Source organism: Galeopterus variegatus, unplaced genomic scaffold (genome assembly GCF_000696425.1).
Source record: "Galeopterus variegatus unplaced genomic scaffold, G_variegatus-3.0.2 Scaffold1618, whole genome shotgun sequence".
In the NCBI taxonomy this organism is placed as follows: Eukaryota; Metazoa; Chordata; class Mammalia; order Dermoptera; family Cynocephalidae; genus Galeopterus; species Galeopterus variegatus.
Genome location: NW_007727729.1, coordinates 310,858 through 329,158, shown reverse-complemented (window position 1 = coordinate 329,158; position 18,301 = coordinate 310,858). Strand labels below are relative to the sequence as shown.

The following is an 18,301-nucleotide window of genomic DNA, read 5'->3' as shown; positions in this document are numbered from 1 at the left end:
GGAGCAGTGGCCGGGGTGCGGGGATGGTGAACGACATGAAGGAAAGTGGACTTTTAACCGAAGGCGGGAAGCGCCCTCCCTCGGTTCTGGGGGTTCGAGACGGGAGGGAGCCCCGGGCCCTTCGGCGGGTCTGGCAGCAGGGGGCACGTCCCCGGGGAAACCGAGGCCTGACGTGGAGCCCGGGAGGACAGGCTCGAGCTGCGACCCCTTCTCTCTCCGGCAGGTGGTCCAGCATGGGCCAGGGGCTGAGGTTCTCCGGGGAAACTGAGGCCCGAGGCATCCCGTGAAGAGAGGGCGCGGGCTCTGGGTCCCGGAGTCCCCCCACCAGGCTGGCCGAGGGTCACCTTGAGCCTTTCGTGCAAAATTCAGACGGAGCCGCCCTTCCCTTCCTGCCCCTGACGTCAAGACATTGCCTGCGGCCGCACAGCCCAACTTCCCAAAAGGGAAGCTGGACCTTGTCCCCACGTTGACTCCCGGGGACATTATGCCCGTGCGGTTTTCTTGCACCCGTTTGGAATGACGCTTTCGTCTCCCTGGTGCCTAGGATCCGTCGACATGAATCCCGTCGTCGTGGTCCACGGTGGCGGAGCCAGCAACATCTCCGAGGACCGGAAGGAGCGAGTGCGCCGGGGGATCGTCAGAGCCGCGACCGTGGGTTACAGCATCCTCCAGGAGGGAGCGAGCGCCGTGGATGCCGTGGAAGGAGCCGTGACCGTCCTGGAAGATGATCCCGAGTTCAACGCAGGTAAATCTGTGCTTCAGCTGGGAAAGTAATGCCAAGTCGGGTCAAGCTGCTCCCCAAAATACAGAGAACCTTTTTAAAGTGTGGATGAATCTAATCAGCTTCGTGGTGAAGCTACATATGCCGAAAAATAGCAATACCTAGATTTTTCTTTCTGCCTGTTGGTCAAGTTGCTTATGAATGTTTAAATCCATTAATGCAACCTTTTTTTATTTAATCTGCTTCCTAGAATTTACATAGCAAGAGGCTTTTTTATTACATTTGGGGAGGGAGGGGCGTTGGGGGTAGACTACTTACATACGATAAACTGTACTCATTTTAAGTTTTGAAAAATGTATACAACTGTGTAAACACTGCCACAACGAAAATTTAAAACATTTCTATCACCCCCTATGATACTGTGATATAATAACAAGTATATATTTGGTTTCTGCTCCCAGTTCCAGGCACAGAGCTTCTAAAACTCTTGTAATTTCCTGAGCAGTAGGGGTGCTGGGAGAATATTTTGTTCTACTATTTGGTCTTTGACCCCAGCTCCTAACAAAATTCCTAATCCCTTGGAATTTCCTGAGTGATAAGAGCATCTTTTGTCCTACTGAGGTAACTCCTAGTGGACTCCCGGATGGGGGCTGGTCACCACACAGATCAAACCCTAGTTAGAGGCTTGGAATTTTCAGCCCCACCCCACCCCCCACCCCCCATCCTCCCAGAAGAGGAGAGGAGCTAAAGATTGAGTTAATAATTGATCATGCCTATGTAATGAAACCTTTCATAAAAATCCTGAACTAAAGAGTTGAACTTCTGGGTTGGTGAACACATCTACATACCAGGTGGCCACCCCAATCCCATGGGGACAGAAACTCCTGCTCCCAGGACACTTCTAGACTTTGCCCTGTGTATTTCTTCATCTGGCTATTCATCTGTATCCTTTATCATATCCTTTATTTATATAATAAACTGATAAACATTAAGTGTTTCCCTGAGTTCTATGAGCCACTCTAGCAAATTAATCGAACCTAGTAAGGGGGTCATGGTAACCTCCAATTTGTAGTCAAGTCAGGCAAAAGTTGTGGGTAACCTACCACTTGGGATTGGTGTCTGAGGTGAGGAACAGTCTTGTGGGACTGAGCCCTTAACCTATGGGACCTGACTCTAACTCTAAGACAGAAAGACAGAGGAAGATTAGAGTAATAATTTTAGTTTTTATGGCTAGCTTTGGGGGAAAAGGGTTGATAGTTTTTCTGCGAACTGCCTTGGGGAAGAGGGATTCTAGTTCCTGTGGATTGCTCAGGGAGAAAAAGGAGCAGGTGAAAGGAGGGCAGAAGTCAGAGAGAAAGACTGTTTTCTGAGGCCTTCCCTTTGGGGTATCGTTTCCTGAGCCCAAACACCATTTTAGAGTTAATTCTCCCCACTTCATCTCCAGCACCTGGCATCCATTAATCTCCTTCTGTCACTATAGATTAGTTTGCACTTTCTAGAATTTCATATAAATGCAGTCATACAGAGTATAGGTATAATTATTTTGCTCATTTCTCAGACGAGAAATTTAAAGCACAAAAAGATTAATTTGCTGGAAGGCATTCATTTCCTCTTTATTTTAAAATAGAAAACCAAAGATCTAGGAATTAAAATACTTCTTGGAATTATACTACCTACTCAACATCTGTCAGGGAATTTCAGGAAATCTTAACCAGTTAATCATTAAATACTTACTGAATGTTTTCTCTGTCCCCTTGACTCTGCTAAACATTTTTTAACACGAAAAATTATGTGTTTGCCTGACTATAGAATGACATAAAATGTCTGACCATAGAATGAGACATAACAGTGCACTTTTATGGTTACATTTGTTGAGCTAGAATTTACCAGATAGCCGGGAGAGCAGCTGGCTATTTCTGTGGCAGACTCGTTAAACTACATGTCTCTTAGCAGTCAGGAACCCCTTGGCTGACAAACCCCCATTTACTTACACAGGACCTGCATTTGAAGCAGGTCATTTGGTCTTCCACCATCACTAAACTGAGTCATCTACATGAGTTGGGGAAGTACAGATTAGGGAACTGGAGCAGCTAGTTCTCCTTTCTTTGCCCTATACCCAGAGTCCTTCTCTCTGACTGTCTCCTCTCTAATTTCCCAGATGTCTACTATTCAGCACATTGATGGAGAAAAGCGTAGAGTTCAAAGACGGAAATCAAATATTTAGGGGAGGAAAGGTGGGGCTTTTAACAGCATCCTGTCTACCTTGGGTCTGTTTTGCCATTTGTTTTTCCCAGCTGAGGTCAATACAAGCAAATAGCATTCCCAGCAACCTCTGCTATAATCCTCTAGGATAACTATTTAGGAACTTCATACAAAAAGCTGACCCCCAATAGATATTGAGTTCCCTGGCAATAATTAGCATTCATGACACAACTTATCTGAGTATTTGTAAAAACATTGTCTATGTTTACATTCATTCATGTTTTAATATGGATTTCACTTTATGCTTAAAGCTGTTCCATAATACTTAAGTTTATTTAAAATCAGCTTATTTAATAGATACCAACACTGTAAAAATTGAACTTCTGATGCTAGAACTATTCTTTAAAGACTTAACTTAGATTGGCAACCAAATAATGACCCTTTGCCTTCTCTGGAGTTAGGCAATATTTACACAGCAATTTAGGTAGGTAGTTATTCTCTCTACAATTCAATTTTATAAGCTGTCACAGAATCTTTTGAGATAACAGGATTTTTTCCATTTATCCACCCTCTTTCTGAATTCCTTCTAATGTGACATCTATAAGGTAAAAATCTGTGGCGTCTAGGAATTGTTTTTTGTTTCTTTGTTTTGAAGATTCCAGGGTGATTCTAAGTACAACCAGGTTTAGAATTCACTAGACTAATACCGTACAGTTTTAACAGGTCTTCTTTTTTTAGTATAATTTACATACAATAAAATCTCCTTTTTAGTGCACAGTTCTATTATTGTGACAAATGCATATAGTGGTGTAACCACCACCACTATCAAGATGTAAAATGGTTTCATTACTCTCTCACATCCCTTTGAGTCTTTACCTCCACCACCCCCAGCCCTGGCAAAAACTAATCTGTTTTTAGTCCTATAGTTTTGCCATTTCCAGACTGTCATAGATGGAATCATACAATATGTAACCTAAGTCTTGATTCTTCACTGAACATAATGTGTTAGAGTGTTATCCACATAGACATGGGTATCAGTAGTTTATCCCTTTTTATTGTTGAGTAGTATTCCATTGTATAAATATATCAGAGTTTGTTTAGCCATTTACCAGCTGAAGGATATGTTCCATTTTGGGCCATTATAAATAAAATCATCATAAACATTTGCATGCAGGTTTTTGTGTGAAGATAAGGTATTTCTCTTGATTGTATACCTAGGAGTAGGATTGCTATGTCTTATGGCAAGTATATATTTAAATTTATTAGAAACTGTCCAACTTTTCCAGAGTAACTATCATTTTCCATTCCCACCAGCAATGTATGAAGGTCACTGTTACTCCACACCTTCACCATCACTGGATATTGTCAGTATTTTTTATTTTAGCCATTCTAATAGATAAATAGTGGAATCCCCTTGTAGTGTTAATTTGCATTTCCCTAAATGGCAAATGATGTTTAAGATCTTTTCATGTGCATTTTTGCAATCCACATTCTTTAGGGAAGTAACTGTTCAAGTCTTTTGTTGATTTTTCTTTTTTTTTTTTTTCTCATTATTGAGTTTTAAGGGTTCTTTATGTATTCTAGATGTGGATCTTTTATCAGATATATGAATGTGGGGCCAGCCCGGTGGCGCACTGCTATAGTGCGCCGCTTGGGAGCGCGGTGGCGCTCCCGCCGAGGGTTCGGATCCCACATACAGACCTGTTCCCGCTCACTGGCTGAGCGGGGTGCAGGCGCAACACTAAGGGTTGTAATCCGTTGCCGGACACGAAAAAAGACAAAAAGGAAAAAAAAAAAAAAAAAGATATATGAATGTGATCTGCTGATATTTTCTCCCAGCCTGTGGCTTCTCTTAACAGTCTTTCAAAGAGCAGAAATTCTCAATTTTGCAAAAGTCCAATTTATCAATCTTTTTTTGGTAATGCATCATGCTTTTCATGTCGTATCTTAAGAAATATTTGCATGACCCAGGATTACAAACATATTCTCTCATGTTGTCTTCTAGAAGTTTTGAATATATCAAAGTTCAGTTTTTGCATAATTGTTCTAGCACCAGTTGTTGAAAAGGCATATATATGTAGAATGGCTATTATCAAAAACATAAAAAATAGCAAATGCTGGTGATAAAGTTTGGATATGTTGTCCCCCCGAAGCTCATGTTGAAATCTGATCCCCATTGTGGCAGTATTGAGAACTATTTAGGTCATGGGGGGCAGATCTCTCATGAATAGATTAATACCCTGGGGTGGGGGGGTAGTGAGAGAGTCCTCGCTCTGTCATTTCTCACAAGAGCTGTTTGTTTAAAAGATGCTGGCACCTCCCCCCTCTGTCTCTGTCTTGCTTCCTCTCGCCATGTGTTCTTGCATCCTCCAGTTGCGCTGCTGCTTTCCACCATGAGTAGAATCAGTCTGAGGCCCGCACCTGTCCCACATGCAGCTATCCCAGAATCATGAGCCAAATAAACCTCTTTTCTTTATAAATTACCCAGTCTCAGGTATTCTGTTACAGCAGCACAAAAACAGACTAATACAGCTGTCAAAGATACAGAGAAAAGGGAACTCATATACTGTTGGTGGAAATGTAATTCTTACAGCCATTATGGAAAACGGTATAGAAGATCCTCAAAAAACTAAAAATAGAACTCTGTTATATGATCCAGCAATCCCACTACTGGGTATATATCCAAAGGAAAGGAAATCAGTATGTCAAAGAGATATCTGCTCTCCCATGTTTATTGGAGCACTATTCACAATAACCAAGATATGGAATCAACCTAAGTGTCCATCAACAGATGAAAGAAAGAAAATACGGTATATATACATAACGGAATACTATTCAGCCATAAAAAAAGAATGAAGTCATTTGCAGCAACATGGATGAGCCAGGGGGACATTACATTAAGGAAAATAAGCAGGGTACAGAAAGATAAATACCACATCTTCTCACTCATGTGGAAGCTCCGTAAGTCAATCTCATTGAAATTGAGAGTAGTGTAGTGGCAACTAGAGGCTGGGAAGGGAGAGGAGGAAAGGAGAATAGAGGTAAGTTGGTTAACAAGCACAAAATTACAGCTAGGTAGGAGGAATAAGAAGCTAGTGTTTTATAGCATTGTAGGGTAACCGTAGTTAACAATAATTTATTCTATACTTTCAAATAGCTAGAAGAGAAGATTTTTAATTTTCCTAGCACAAATGATAAATGTTTGAGGTGACTGATATACTATTTACCCTGATTTGTTCATTATACTTTGTATACAGTTATCAAAATATTACACTTTCCCCATAAATATGTACAATTATTGTGTATCAATTGCAAGTAATTTTTAAAATTAGTTTTTTTAAAAAGTGTGATATTTAATTTCCAAATGCTTGGGGATTTTACAAATATCTGTTACTGATTGTAGTTGCTAGTATGATCAAAAGACATACTTCGTGTGATTTGCATTCTTTTAAACTTTGTAAAGTTTATTTTTGGCCTAGAATACAGCCTATCAGGGCAAACATTTCATCTTCACTTGAAAAGAATGTACATTCTGCTGTTATTGGATCGGGAGTTCTTTAAGTCTCAGTACAGTCTATTTGGTTAATAATGTTCATATCTTCTATTTCTATAGAAATTGTCCCTGAGCTCAATGATTCTCTGGGGGTTTTTTTCTTCAGTCTTTTTTCTTTTTTTGTTGTCTCTGTTTTTTACTTTGCATCATTTCTGTTCCTTGTCTTCAAATTCACTTTTCTTTTTTGCTGCAGTGTCTTATCTGCTTGCTATTACTCTCATCAGTATTTTTTTATTTCAGACTTTTAAAAAGTCTAGTTCTATTTGCATTCTTTTATATTTTTCTCCACATGCTGGTACATATGTCTATCATTTGTGTAATTTCTGAATCTGTTACTGTTGATTGACTTTCCCCCCTCATTATAGGTCATATTTTCCTATATCTTTGTGTGTTCCTGGTAATTTCTTATTGGATGCTAGACATTGTAAATTTTACCTTGTCAGGTGCCAGATATTTTTGTAATCCTTTAAATATTCTTGAGCTTTGTTCTGAGAAGCAGTTAAGTTCCTTGAAAACAATTTGATTCATTTGAAGCTTACCTTTAAGCTTTGTTAAGTGGGACCAGAGCAGCCTTTATTCTAGCCTGATTTTGCCTTACTGCTGATGGAAGATACTATGAACACTACACCGTGTATTATGAGATTTTTCCACTCGGGCTTGTATGAACATGAAGTGTTCCCAGCCCTGTGTGAGCTCCAGGGATGGTTTCACCAACTCCTTTCTTGTGGCACTTTCCTTGCCTCATATACTTGCACTGATCAGTACTCAGCTGAAAGAGAGTCCCATCCGCAGAGATAGAGCCCTCGCTTGCTTGCTTTCTCTCTGTGTGCAGCTGTCTCCTTTCAAGTACTCAGCCCCACAAACTCTAGCCACCCTGGCTTCCCAAATTCTCTACTCTGTCTCCTCAACTTGGGAAAACCACTAGAAAAACCACTATGCTTTGTTTGGGTTCCCCTCTCCACTGTGCATACTGGAAATGGGCCAGGCAGAAAGCTGGGCACTTGTAGGGCCTTCTCTTTGTTTCTTCTCTCTCAGGGATCACCATACTGCACAGCCTGTTGTCTGAACAATCACTGTTTCATATTTTTCATCCATCTTTCTAGTTGTTTAAGGCAGGAAACTAAGTCTGTCCCTGTGACTCTGTCTTGGCTAAAAGTCCACATAATATAACTTTAACGTTACACTGACTTTTATAATTCCATGTTTCTTGTCTTCTCAACTGAATTCAAAACCTCTTTGAGAGGTATTTCTGTTACTTCTGACTAGCTAAGCACTCACTTGATATACCTTGGATTGGAAGGAAGTAGTCTTTTATTTTATTTTTACCCACAAAACGTTTCATGGCCTATCATACATTTAATGGTGTTCCTTCCCCCCGTATCTTCTAATACGCCTAATCCATTTTGCATAAAGAAAATTCTGTTGCATTCGTTTCCCTTTTAATGACAATTACTCAACAAATAGTGTAGTGCCCAGTATGTACTAGGTTAGTAAACAATGTTACAGTATTTTTTGTAGCCGTAATATGGTCTTTTCTTTCTTTGATACAAATTTAGCTAAGAAAATTAGCATTGCCATAACCCAAATGAAGTAAAGGTCTTAGGTTTGATATTCTTAGTCAATCGCTTTCACATTAGCCAAGCAAATGGAGTGTAATTCTCCTAATTAGTAAAGCATTGCATTCTCTACCCAAAACACAGCTTGTATTGCTCTTATAGTTATTAAAATTAATTTTAAGAAACTAATTTTTCTTAAATTATCCATCTCATAAAAGTTTCTGGCTTAATACTCTCCTGTAACCCTGAAAAAACTGTTTCTATAAAGTTGGGTTTTATTTGGCAACCCACTAAGGCATCAAGCTACGGTGGAAAAGATGTGAGCTTCTTTAACAGAAGGAAGAAGGTATCTAAGCCACAGACCTGGATCTGATTCCTCACTCTTCACCTAATAGACATTCGATATTGGGAACGTTGCTTTTTTGGTTTCCTTATTTGTTAAGCTGCACATAATCAGAACAGCTAACATTTACTGCTTGCCTATGCATGCCAGGCACCACCCTAAGTGTTTAGAATGCATTATCTACATGATTGGTGGTTGTGAGGATTAAATAATTTGATCTTCTTACCGCATTTTACAGATGAGGAAACAGAGGAACTAAGAGGTTAAGGGCATATCTTGATTTGTAGGCATTATCTAGGCAGAGAAACTTGGAGTAAGGATGCTGCTGGTAAAGAGAACAGTATGTGCAAAGGCACAGAGTAATGAGAGCTTGTGGTATATTCATGGAAGCCTCATATTTCAGTAAAATGTAGCCAGGAGAGGAGATGAAGCTGGAAAAGAAGGTCTGAGGCCATACATATATCAGAGAGGGCTTCGTACTTTTTATTTTGCAGACCATGGGGTGCCAAGTCAGATTTGAGTTTTAAAAAATGTTCCTTCGTTTTTTTTTTTTTTTTTTGTCAATATACAATATAGTTAGTTATTGTGTCCCATCACCAAAACCTCCCTCCCTCCTCCCTCTCCCCCCTCCCACCCAGATGTGTCCCCTCCATTTTCTCGTTGAAAGAGCTTCAAAAAAAAATGTTCCTTCAGCAGTGGAATGGAGGTTGAATAAAAAGGAGCAGATTAGAGGAAAATCTGGAGCCATTTCTAAATCCTTAATTCCTGCTTTTCAACTTCTTGGTTTTAGGTTGTGGATCTGTCTTGAATGTAAATGGTGAGGTTGAAATGGATGCTAGTATCATGGATGGAAAAGACCTGTCTGCAGGCGCAGTGTCTGCAGTCCGCTGTGTAGCAAATCCCATTAAACTTGCACGGCTTGTTATGGAAAAGGTATATATGACTAAAGTATTTTTTCCTAAGTAATTGTTACTGCTGTACTTTGGTGATTTACAAAAGAGGTCTGACTGGAGAAATACTTTAGATCACTGTTCTTCTAAAAATATATATATAAAAACAGAAGCAGTGTTGTTTGAACTTCTCAAGTCAGCCAAGATTCCGACCCTATTGATGATATAGCATGACGAGTAATCACTTGACCAGATTACATTATCTTCCTGTATTTTCTTCAGCCTTCTTTCCACACATATAGCACAGCACATACAAATTGAACAGACCAACTATTTAATAGCATGTGTTAAATAAAAATGGATTAAGTTCTGTAGACGTAACATCATATGTAAGTCACATTCCTAGTAATATTCCATCAATTTGGGGGTTTTTGTTCTGTAGACGTAACATCATATGTAAGTCACATTCCTAGTAATATTCCATCAATTTGGGGGGGGGGGTTTTAATGCAAAAACTCAGAGAGCCAGGCTCTTTTCAGCATTTAGAAAAGCAAGTCAGTGGAATTTACGTTTTTGCCTTTGCACCCAGAAAGAAGTAATTATTACCACACAATTGGAATAGTTAAAAAGGTTAACAATTTTCAAGACAAAAAACATTTTCTCTTTTCTTTCTGGCTCAGACACCTCATTGCTTTCTGACTAACCAAGGTGCAGAAAAATTTGCAGCAGCCATGGGGATTCCAGAGATACCTGGAGAAAAGCTGGTGACAGAGAGAAACAAAAAACACCTGGAGAAGGAGAAACGTGAGAAAGGTGCTCAGAAATCAGACTGTGAAAAGTAAGTCTTCTCTGCGGCCCACGTTTTTGGAAGTTATTAAAGTGTGAAAGTTTGGCAAATATCTGATTATCTACATTTCTTAAATAATTCAGATCAAGTTGTGGAAAAAACGTTTTTTAGTTTCTTAAATTTAACTTCGTTTATTACTCCTCCGAATAATAACTCCCTTTAGGCTAATAGAGTTCCCTCTCTGACATGATTTAATAGAAGAATGCTTTGTATCACTTATCTGTATGCTTTTTGATCAGTTGGTTATCTTAAATAGACAACACAGGTTCTCTGTGATATAGTGTATCTATCTGTTTTAGTCTGTTTTGTATTGCTATAACAGAATTAACTGAGACTGGATAATTTATAAAAAAGAGAGATTTATTTGGCTTACAATTCTGGGACAGCTGCATATGGCATGGGCCTCAGGCTGCTTCTACTCGTGGCGGAAAGTGGCAAGCAGCCAGCAGGTACAAGCAGATCACATGGCGAGAAGAAGCAAGAGAGAGAGAGGAGGTGCCAGGGTCTTTTAAACAACAAGCTCTCGAGGGAACTAACAGAGTGAGAACTCACTCATTTATCCCCCCTCCCCCAAGGAGAGCATTAATCCATTCATGAGGGATCTACCCCCATGACTCAGTCAGTTTCCAACACTGCCACATTGGAGATCAAATTTCCACATGAGTTTTGGAGGGGACAACACATCCAAACTCCATCAGTACCTTATGAACTTATTTAAGCACTCTTTCATAGTCTGGAGAAATCAGTACAACTCTTAAAAATTTAAATTCATCATGTGTTCTAAATAACAGTTTTCTGTTTTACACATTTCAAAATCCCTAATAAAAGCCCCCTTATTTAAAGCAAAATTAGAAAATTAAATTGAATATGGCCTGGGAATTTATAATGGATTTTAATCTATTAACTCTGCATACTTTTTTAGAGTAGGAATATTTAACTAGAGGTATACTTTAGAATCACCTAGGGAACATTTTCAAAATATGTATGCCTGGGCCACTTCCCTAAAGAATCAGTTTTAATAGATCTGAGGTAGAAAGGCCAGGCCGGTATATTACAAAACAATTTCCCAGGTAGTTATGATGTGTCCTCCAGATTAAGAATATGATTTACAATATCAGCCATATGTTAGTAGCCTTACCAAGTATGCTGTTGTGCCCATGGGCTAGAGTCACAGGAATAGGGTTGCCTTATCGATGGTTTATATTCACTTTAAATGATATCGCCACATAGCTTTCTAAAAGCTCTGTAAAAACACATCTCCACCAATTGATGCCGCTCCTAGATATAAGCAAAAGGGGCTTCTGCCCTGGGCCCTACACTTTAAACGTTCTCATATCACAAATACACAAAACAATTGATTTATTACAAAACACATGGGACAACTTTGTCACTCAGCATTGGCACAGTGTGACCCATAACCCTAATTATTCACTCTTGTGACTAACACCATTCAGCCACCAGGAAAAGGCTTCTCCACATCTCTTGCTCTATGTCTTGGAAACAAAAGCCACTTGAGTCCAAAGTTTGTGGGTTGTGTCACTGCTGATATCAGAAATGAACACTGCTTTGGACTGTGGGGAAGATTTGATCAGTGGAAGGACTTAGGTAAGAGGAAAAGACAAATTAATTGAAATTGATTAACTCATCCAATAGATTCTTGCCTCACAAAGTTTTGTTTTCCTGTAGTACCAAGTGTCCATTTTCTTGCCTCTCTACATGTTTCAATTTGTAGTTCTGAAGGTATTCATCAAGTAGTACGGTGTCTGCAAGTGTCATGCATGGGGACTATGACTCTTTAAATTTGTGTATGTGAGGGTCTAGCTGAGTACTGTCCAACAGAAATACAGTCAGAGCCACATATGTAATTTTACATGTTCTAGTAGCTACATTTAAAAAACAAAAGAAACAGGTGAAATTAATAGCATATTTTACTTAACCAAATATATTCAAAATATTGTTTCAATATGTAGTCGATATAAGAAATTACTTATGAGATATCTTATACTTTTTTCATACTAAATATTCAAAATCTGATGTATATTTTATACTTATAGAACATCTCAACCCAGACTAGCCACATTTAGCTAGCAGTAACTCAGTAGCCACATGTAGCTGGCAGCTACTATAGTGGACAGCACAGGTCTAGACAACTCATTGTGTTGGCAACTAAAGGACATTGAATATTAGAATTACGAATGGTTTTGTTTTGATAAAAAGTATGTAAAAGATAGTTAATTTCAAAAATATATTAAAATTTTCAGCTTTTAAGTAATTTTGACTTAAAATATTATATTCCTTCGTTATAATTCATGTCTTGACTTTAGTATTAATAAACAATTTCATGTTTTTTATAACAAACTTTTAGAAATTATATTTGCAAGTTTTGTTTTTTCAATTTTTTTAGATTTGCTCTATTTTTGATGAAAATATATTTTAGTTTTGTACACTTGGGATGTAGTTGCATTTTACTTTTTAATCCCTAGATTATTGAAAATGAGTGTAAATCAAGATTTTGATAGAAAAAGAATACTAAGGTGGAGCTCACAAAAGAAAAAAAAAACTGAAAGGAAAAATGAAGTGAAAATCTTCAATGAAGCAGTCTGCTTATATTTTTTAAAACTGCAAACAATAAAAGTAAGCAGTCTTTCCAGGATGACCCACATAAAATTCACAAACAGGACATTACAAATTCCTTGTTAAGTGAGGTTTAATTACTTATCAAAACAATGAAAATTAGTAAGAAAATTATTCTCACCAAATCCACAACTTTAACAGGTCAAATGAAATCTCTGTAACTGTATATTCTTCACTAAAGGAAGATTTAATTGCAAATCATGAAGAATCACACACAAAAAAAGCACACATACAGTTATAGGAATTGTAGAGAAGAGGCTGAATAAACAGACAATTGATAAACCAGAAAAAGACAAGAATATAATACATCAGTGTATTGTTCTTGAAAGACTAATATAATGTGTCCAATATTTAGCCAAGCCTAATGATTTTTTTCATGATCCTATTAATACAATGTTTACAAAAGACAATGGAAATTTTCTAGGTTTAGTAAAAATGTTTTCAAAATTTGGCAAAATGCCAAACATGTAATTAGGACAAAAAATAATGAAACTAGTGATCACTATCTAGGATGGAGAATTCAAACAGATTGTTAATTTAATGAATAATAAAGCAAGAGGTGAAATCATATATGATTTTTTTTTTCACAAATATAAAAACTTTAATGTAAATACACACCAGTTACCTTAGGACACAAAGCTTTATAAATAACATCACAGAATATTCTTATTTTACTAACGTTTTATCTGGTAGCTACACTGGTTGAGTCTTGCTTTGTCTAATTACCAACAGTGTTATCCCCTCTTCCTTCTATAACTCCTGGCTTACATAGAAAATGACAGTATTGTCACAGCAGGCTGTAATGAATGGATGAGGATGACCAAAGGGGCCAAGATGACTGTCCTGAGGGCTTAGAGGATCAATATCTTGGATTTGTTATAACTTATTTGCAGCACAATAGCTGGAGCTCTCCACATCTGAGCTTAAAATAAATTAATGGTTGGTTTAAGTAAAACTTTATGCATTTTTTAACTCTCCACCCATTTTTCTTCTTTCTTTTTTTTTTTCTCCACATCTGAGCTTAAAATAAATTAATGGTTGGTTTAAGTAAAACTTTATGCATTTTTTTTACCTCTCCACCCATTTTTCTTCTTTCTAGATTAAATAAACCAGTAGTTGCTTTACAGCTACACCATAACTAGATGATTAGAAAGGAATCGATATCAAGAAATAAAGAAGGTAATTCTTCTAGTATATGCTACTGTTTTAACACAAATATGTTGACACAGTTTTCTTTAATGTTCTTAATTATTTTATTTCAACAGTAATAAAAACAAACATGCCAATAGAGGCAGGTGGTCCAGATTTTCTACTCTGTACCATAAATAGCTACATCTATTAGACTTTATTCATTTAAAATCAGTAATGCAAACTACAAGCACAAAGCAAATACAGTAAACACAGAAAAGATCCATTGCAAATACAAAGTACATGATAATATTTTGTTGGTCTAAAACCACTACTTGAATGATGCATCTGTAGTTATTAGCATTATTAAACCTACAGTTTGCGTAAAATAGTTTTCAAATTATGCATCTCCTTAGTGTTAATCTAAAATTACTACACATTGTGTGCTCTGACCTAATAATTCAGCCAATTGCAAGTTTCAGTAGAAACACAAGGGATTCAAATGTGTTCACTCTAAAGTGTCTCATCATGAAATGTTAATTGTCCTACATATGGTCTTACTAGCATTTTCTAAACTCAAAGCTCCATACAAATATTCATCATTGCTGGGAGAGGAATCATTCAGCACTATTAAAATCCTTTAAATTATAAACTGCCAATAGAAATAGGTTGCAGAAACACACTGTAATAACCACTACAAATCTGTGATTTACCAAATATTATCGAGTAGATTACACTCTAAACACTAAAAGTTATTTAACTTCCTATAAATTGGTATTATCTTTAAAATAGCAAATTTGAAGAAATAGTATTAATATACAAGACAATTGCAGTATATCCATAAATTACTAAGCAGCCATTAAAAATTGTATTTTTGGGCCGGCCTGGTGGTGCACTGGAGAGTGCGCCACCTGGGAGCGCGGTGGCGCTCCCGCCAAGGGTGTGGATCCCATGTGGAGACCGGTTCCCGCTCACTGGTTGAGCGCGGTGCGGGCACAACACCGNACAGGTTTGACACTATTGTCTGACTAAGATGTTGCTGGGGTTGCCAATTTGGTATGGCTATGTCAGTGACTACTAAGTTGGCCACTAGTGCCTTGTGTGTGTGGTTGCCTCAGGTCTTGGGCCTCTCCGAGGAGCCACCTCTCTGGTCAGCTTGGACTTGGCCAGGCTGCTGGGTCACGGGTCGATACTGCAGGGCGTGTGGTCTCTGCTGAGCTTCCACCTCCCATGGTGGACATCTCCCTGTTCCGCGCGCACTGGGCTGGGCTGCTGGGATGTGCGGAGGCACCGCAGAGCATGTGGTCTCTGCAGAGCTTCCCCTTCCCCTGGTGGATGTCTCCGTGCTCCATGCACACTGGGCCAGGCTTGGGATAGAGCCGGTGGCAGCGGTGTGGTCTCTGTGGAGGTTCTGCCTCCCCCGCTGGATGTCTCCCCGCTCTGCGAGCACTGGGCTGGGCTGCTGGATTGTGCGGCGGCGGTGTGGTCCCCACAGAGTTCCCGCCTCCCCTGCCAGATGTCACCATGCTCCATGCTGGGAATCAAGCCAGGTACCTGCAGTGAAGCCTACCTGCTGGATCACGCAGTGGCAGCCCCAGAGTGTGTGTGGTTTCTGCGGAGCCTCCACCTCCCCTGCCGGACATCTCCCCACTCTGCATGCACTGGGCCAGGCTGGGAATGGAGCCCAGTGGCGGTGGTGAATCCTATCTGCTCGATCATATGATGGTGGACCCACAGGGCATGTGGTCTCCGCGGAGCTTCTGCCTTCCCTGGTGGATGTCTCCCCGTTCCGTATGCACTTGATGTTATGTTTTTATAGTTGTAAATCTGTTGATTTGTGGGAGAGAGTGATGCTAGGGACCGTCTATTCCACCATCTTGACCGGAGGTCTTGTCTGGCTTCTTCCACTCAGGATAATCACTATAATTATTTTAAGGTCCATTCACGAGTTTTGGAGGCTGAGAAGTCCAAGGTCCAGGTGGCACATCGTGATGGTCTTCTTCTTGGTGGGGATTCTGCCAGTATTCAGAATTTCAATGTTTCACAACTCACTCCTAAATTATTTTTATATGGTAGAAAGGGCTGGAATGCACATTTCCTGTATTTTAGTACCAAATCTGCTACAAACTGGTATGACTGGAGATATCACCAAAACTTTCTCAGCTTCTGTTTCCTTATGAAGATAGAAATCTTTGCCCTACCTCAATCACCAGGTAGATAATTCAAAGTTGAGCATTTTGAACATGGAAAAGGGACACCAATGTCTGGAGTAACTATTGTCTATTATGCTTTTGAGTAAAATAACAATTAAGCCATTTATTTTCTTCATTTCCATAAGAACAGCATTCCAGGAATAGGAGGTCAGGGGCAGAAGTCCACCACTGGAGCCAGTACCACCAGGAACGAGATTTATGATTTTGATATCTGGGAGTAGGGTGTGAAACGAGGACTTGGGGGATCAAGATTATGGATTTAAATGTGTTAATTTTAATATGCTTGTGACACATCTAAGTGAAGACAGCAAGAAGAATAAAATATATCAAATTTATGTGGAGAATGGAATTCCAGTCTGGCGATATATATTAGGGAGTTGACAGGATAGAGTCTGCAATATGAAATGAAGCAGGCTTCATGTTTTTGTAAACCAATATAGTTAAAAATGTATTTTCAAGAAAAAATTTATTTTACTCATTTTATTTTTTATGGAACACCTATTAGTTTCTGGTGAACACTAATGTTTGGTTTGAAAAATACTGATGTGGCCCAATCCCCCCACTTTATAGAAGATTACCAGTGCTGGAGAAGTGGAGTGACTTGTCTGAGGCAACAACGCTCATTGCTGAAGGTCCTGATACACAAACCTGAATCTCTTGACTTAACTGCCCATAGACCATTTTTCATGATATGCTGTCTTTTTTAACTTAGCATATGTGTCAGACACTCATTTTGCTCCTAGGGAAAGGCTGGCAACATCAGTTAGAGAACACAGATGACAAATAGTTGCACAAAAAACAAAAAATGCTCAATCAGCGTTCAGTACACAGTGGGGGGTATAAGGTGGAACGATGGAGAATCTCATGCCTCACCCGAGGGCCAGCTGCTCCTTACATCTAACCAACTGTCACTAACCTTGGAAGATACTATTTTTTTTTTTAACAAAAAGCTGGTAATCTATATTTTTAATGAAAAATATTATTTTTAAATACAGGTAGCAAATTCATTGCAAAGAACAACAATGAAACAAAATATGCTGTGGAACAGGTTCAGTCTCTGGGATACCAGTTGTCAGACTCTGCAAGCACTTTGCAGTTCCATATGGATGGTATTGGGGAGGTTCTGTTGGATCCTAATACAGTCCCTCCCATCCCTTCAACCATCTCCTCAGGAATTCCTCAGCATCTCAGAGTTTCTAAATGCCTGCCTCTGCAACTCTGGGAATTTGCCTGAGGGCATCACTTCTTTGTCTCTGCTGTACATCTCCACACTTGCTTCTGATTTGCCTGGTTTCCCTTCCATGGACCCTGATCTCACCCTAGCCTCCTTCATAGGATGTCTCAGGAGGACCATCAGGCTGGACTTGTCTGCAGCACTCCCTTCTCAAAACTGCCTCTGTTACCTCCCCATCTCCTGGAGCTCAGATATCAGCAGTGGGGCAACACCACTAGGGCAGGGATCTTGGAAATCACCCCAGCCCCACCGTCCCAGGATCCCAGTTCTGTCAATAAAGGGACATTGGACATCTACTCTTCAAATCTTATAAGAAAAGCACTTCATGGGGGAATAGGCTTTAAAATCATATAAGGCATCTGTTGTAACTGATAATGAAATGTGTTACTGGAGATCCTCATATTCATATGTCAGGCTGACAGCACAAAAAAATGGACAATTGTGTGTTCTGGTTTAATTTAGGTGCAGCTCTGCTGAGAGGTAGAGCTAGTGCCAAATTGTGCTTAGAGATGGGTCAGGTCTATTGAATACATCAGATAGCAAGGTGGGTGGTCCTGTGAGTCCTGAGAGACCTGAGTAAAGAAAACAATGTCTCAGCCAGAGGGAACTCATATTTGGGGGGTAGGGGGTGGCCGTCAGAAGATGAGGCTACAGTCAGGTTCTAGGGTGTCTTCAGAAACCAAGGGGACAGACAAGATGCCAGGTCTAAGTGGACTGAAGTCATCCCACTGTTTTGAACAAAGAACACGATGAAGTAAGAAGGAAGAGAGCCTTGCACACTCAAAAGAAAAGCATAGGGGCTGGTTGTCCATGCAGGAGGAGAGGGTTTGTATCCAGTACCTGAGCCACAAGGAACAAGACCCTGGACAATGATATATAAAGGGCAGAGCCAGATGCAGAGGGAGACTCCAGACACCTCCCAAGATGGCAGGCAGGGGCAGGAGTGCTTCCCCAGCCTGGAGCTACTCCACAAGTTCATG

General features: G+C 39.6%; 1 protein-coding gene across 1 annotated transcript; it reads left to right on the top strand.

Moving 5' to 3' along the window:
• The first annotated feature begins 476 nt into the window (after positions 1-476).
• LOC103594747 (isoaspartyl peptidase/L-asparaginase-like) lies at positions 477-10,381 on the top strand. The gene is made up of 3 exons (XM_008578008.1): positions 477-745; positions 9,166-9,308; positions 9,946-10,381. Exons 1-3 carry the CDS (start codon positions 517-519, stop codon positions 10,105-10,107), a joined length of 534 nt encoding a protein of 177 aa, XP_008576230.1. The 5' UTR covers positions 477-516; the 3' UTR covers positions 10,108-10,381.
• Positions 10,382-18,301: the final 7,920 nt, after the last annotated feature.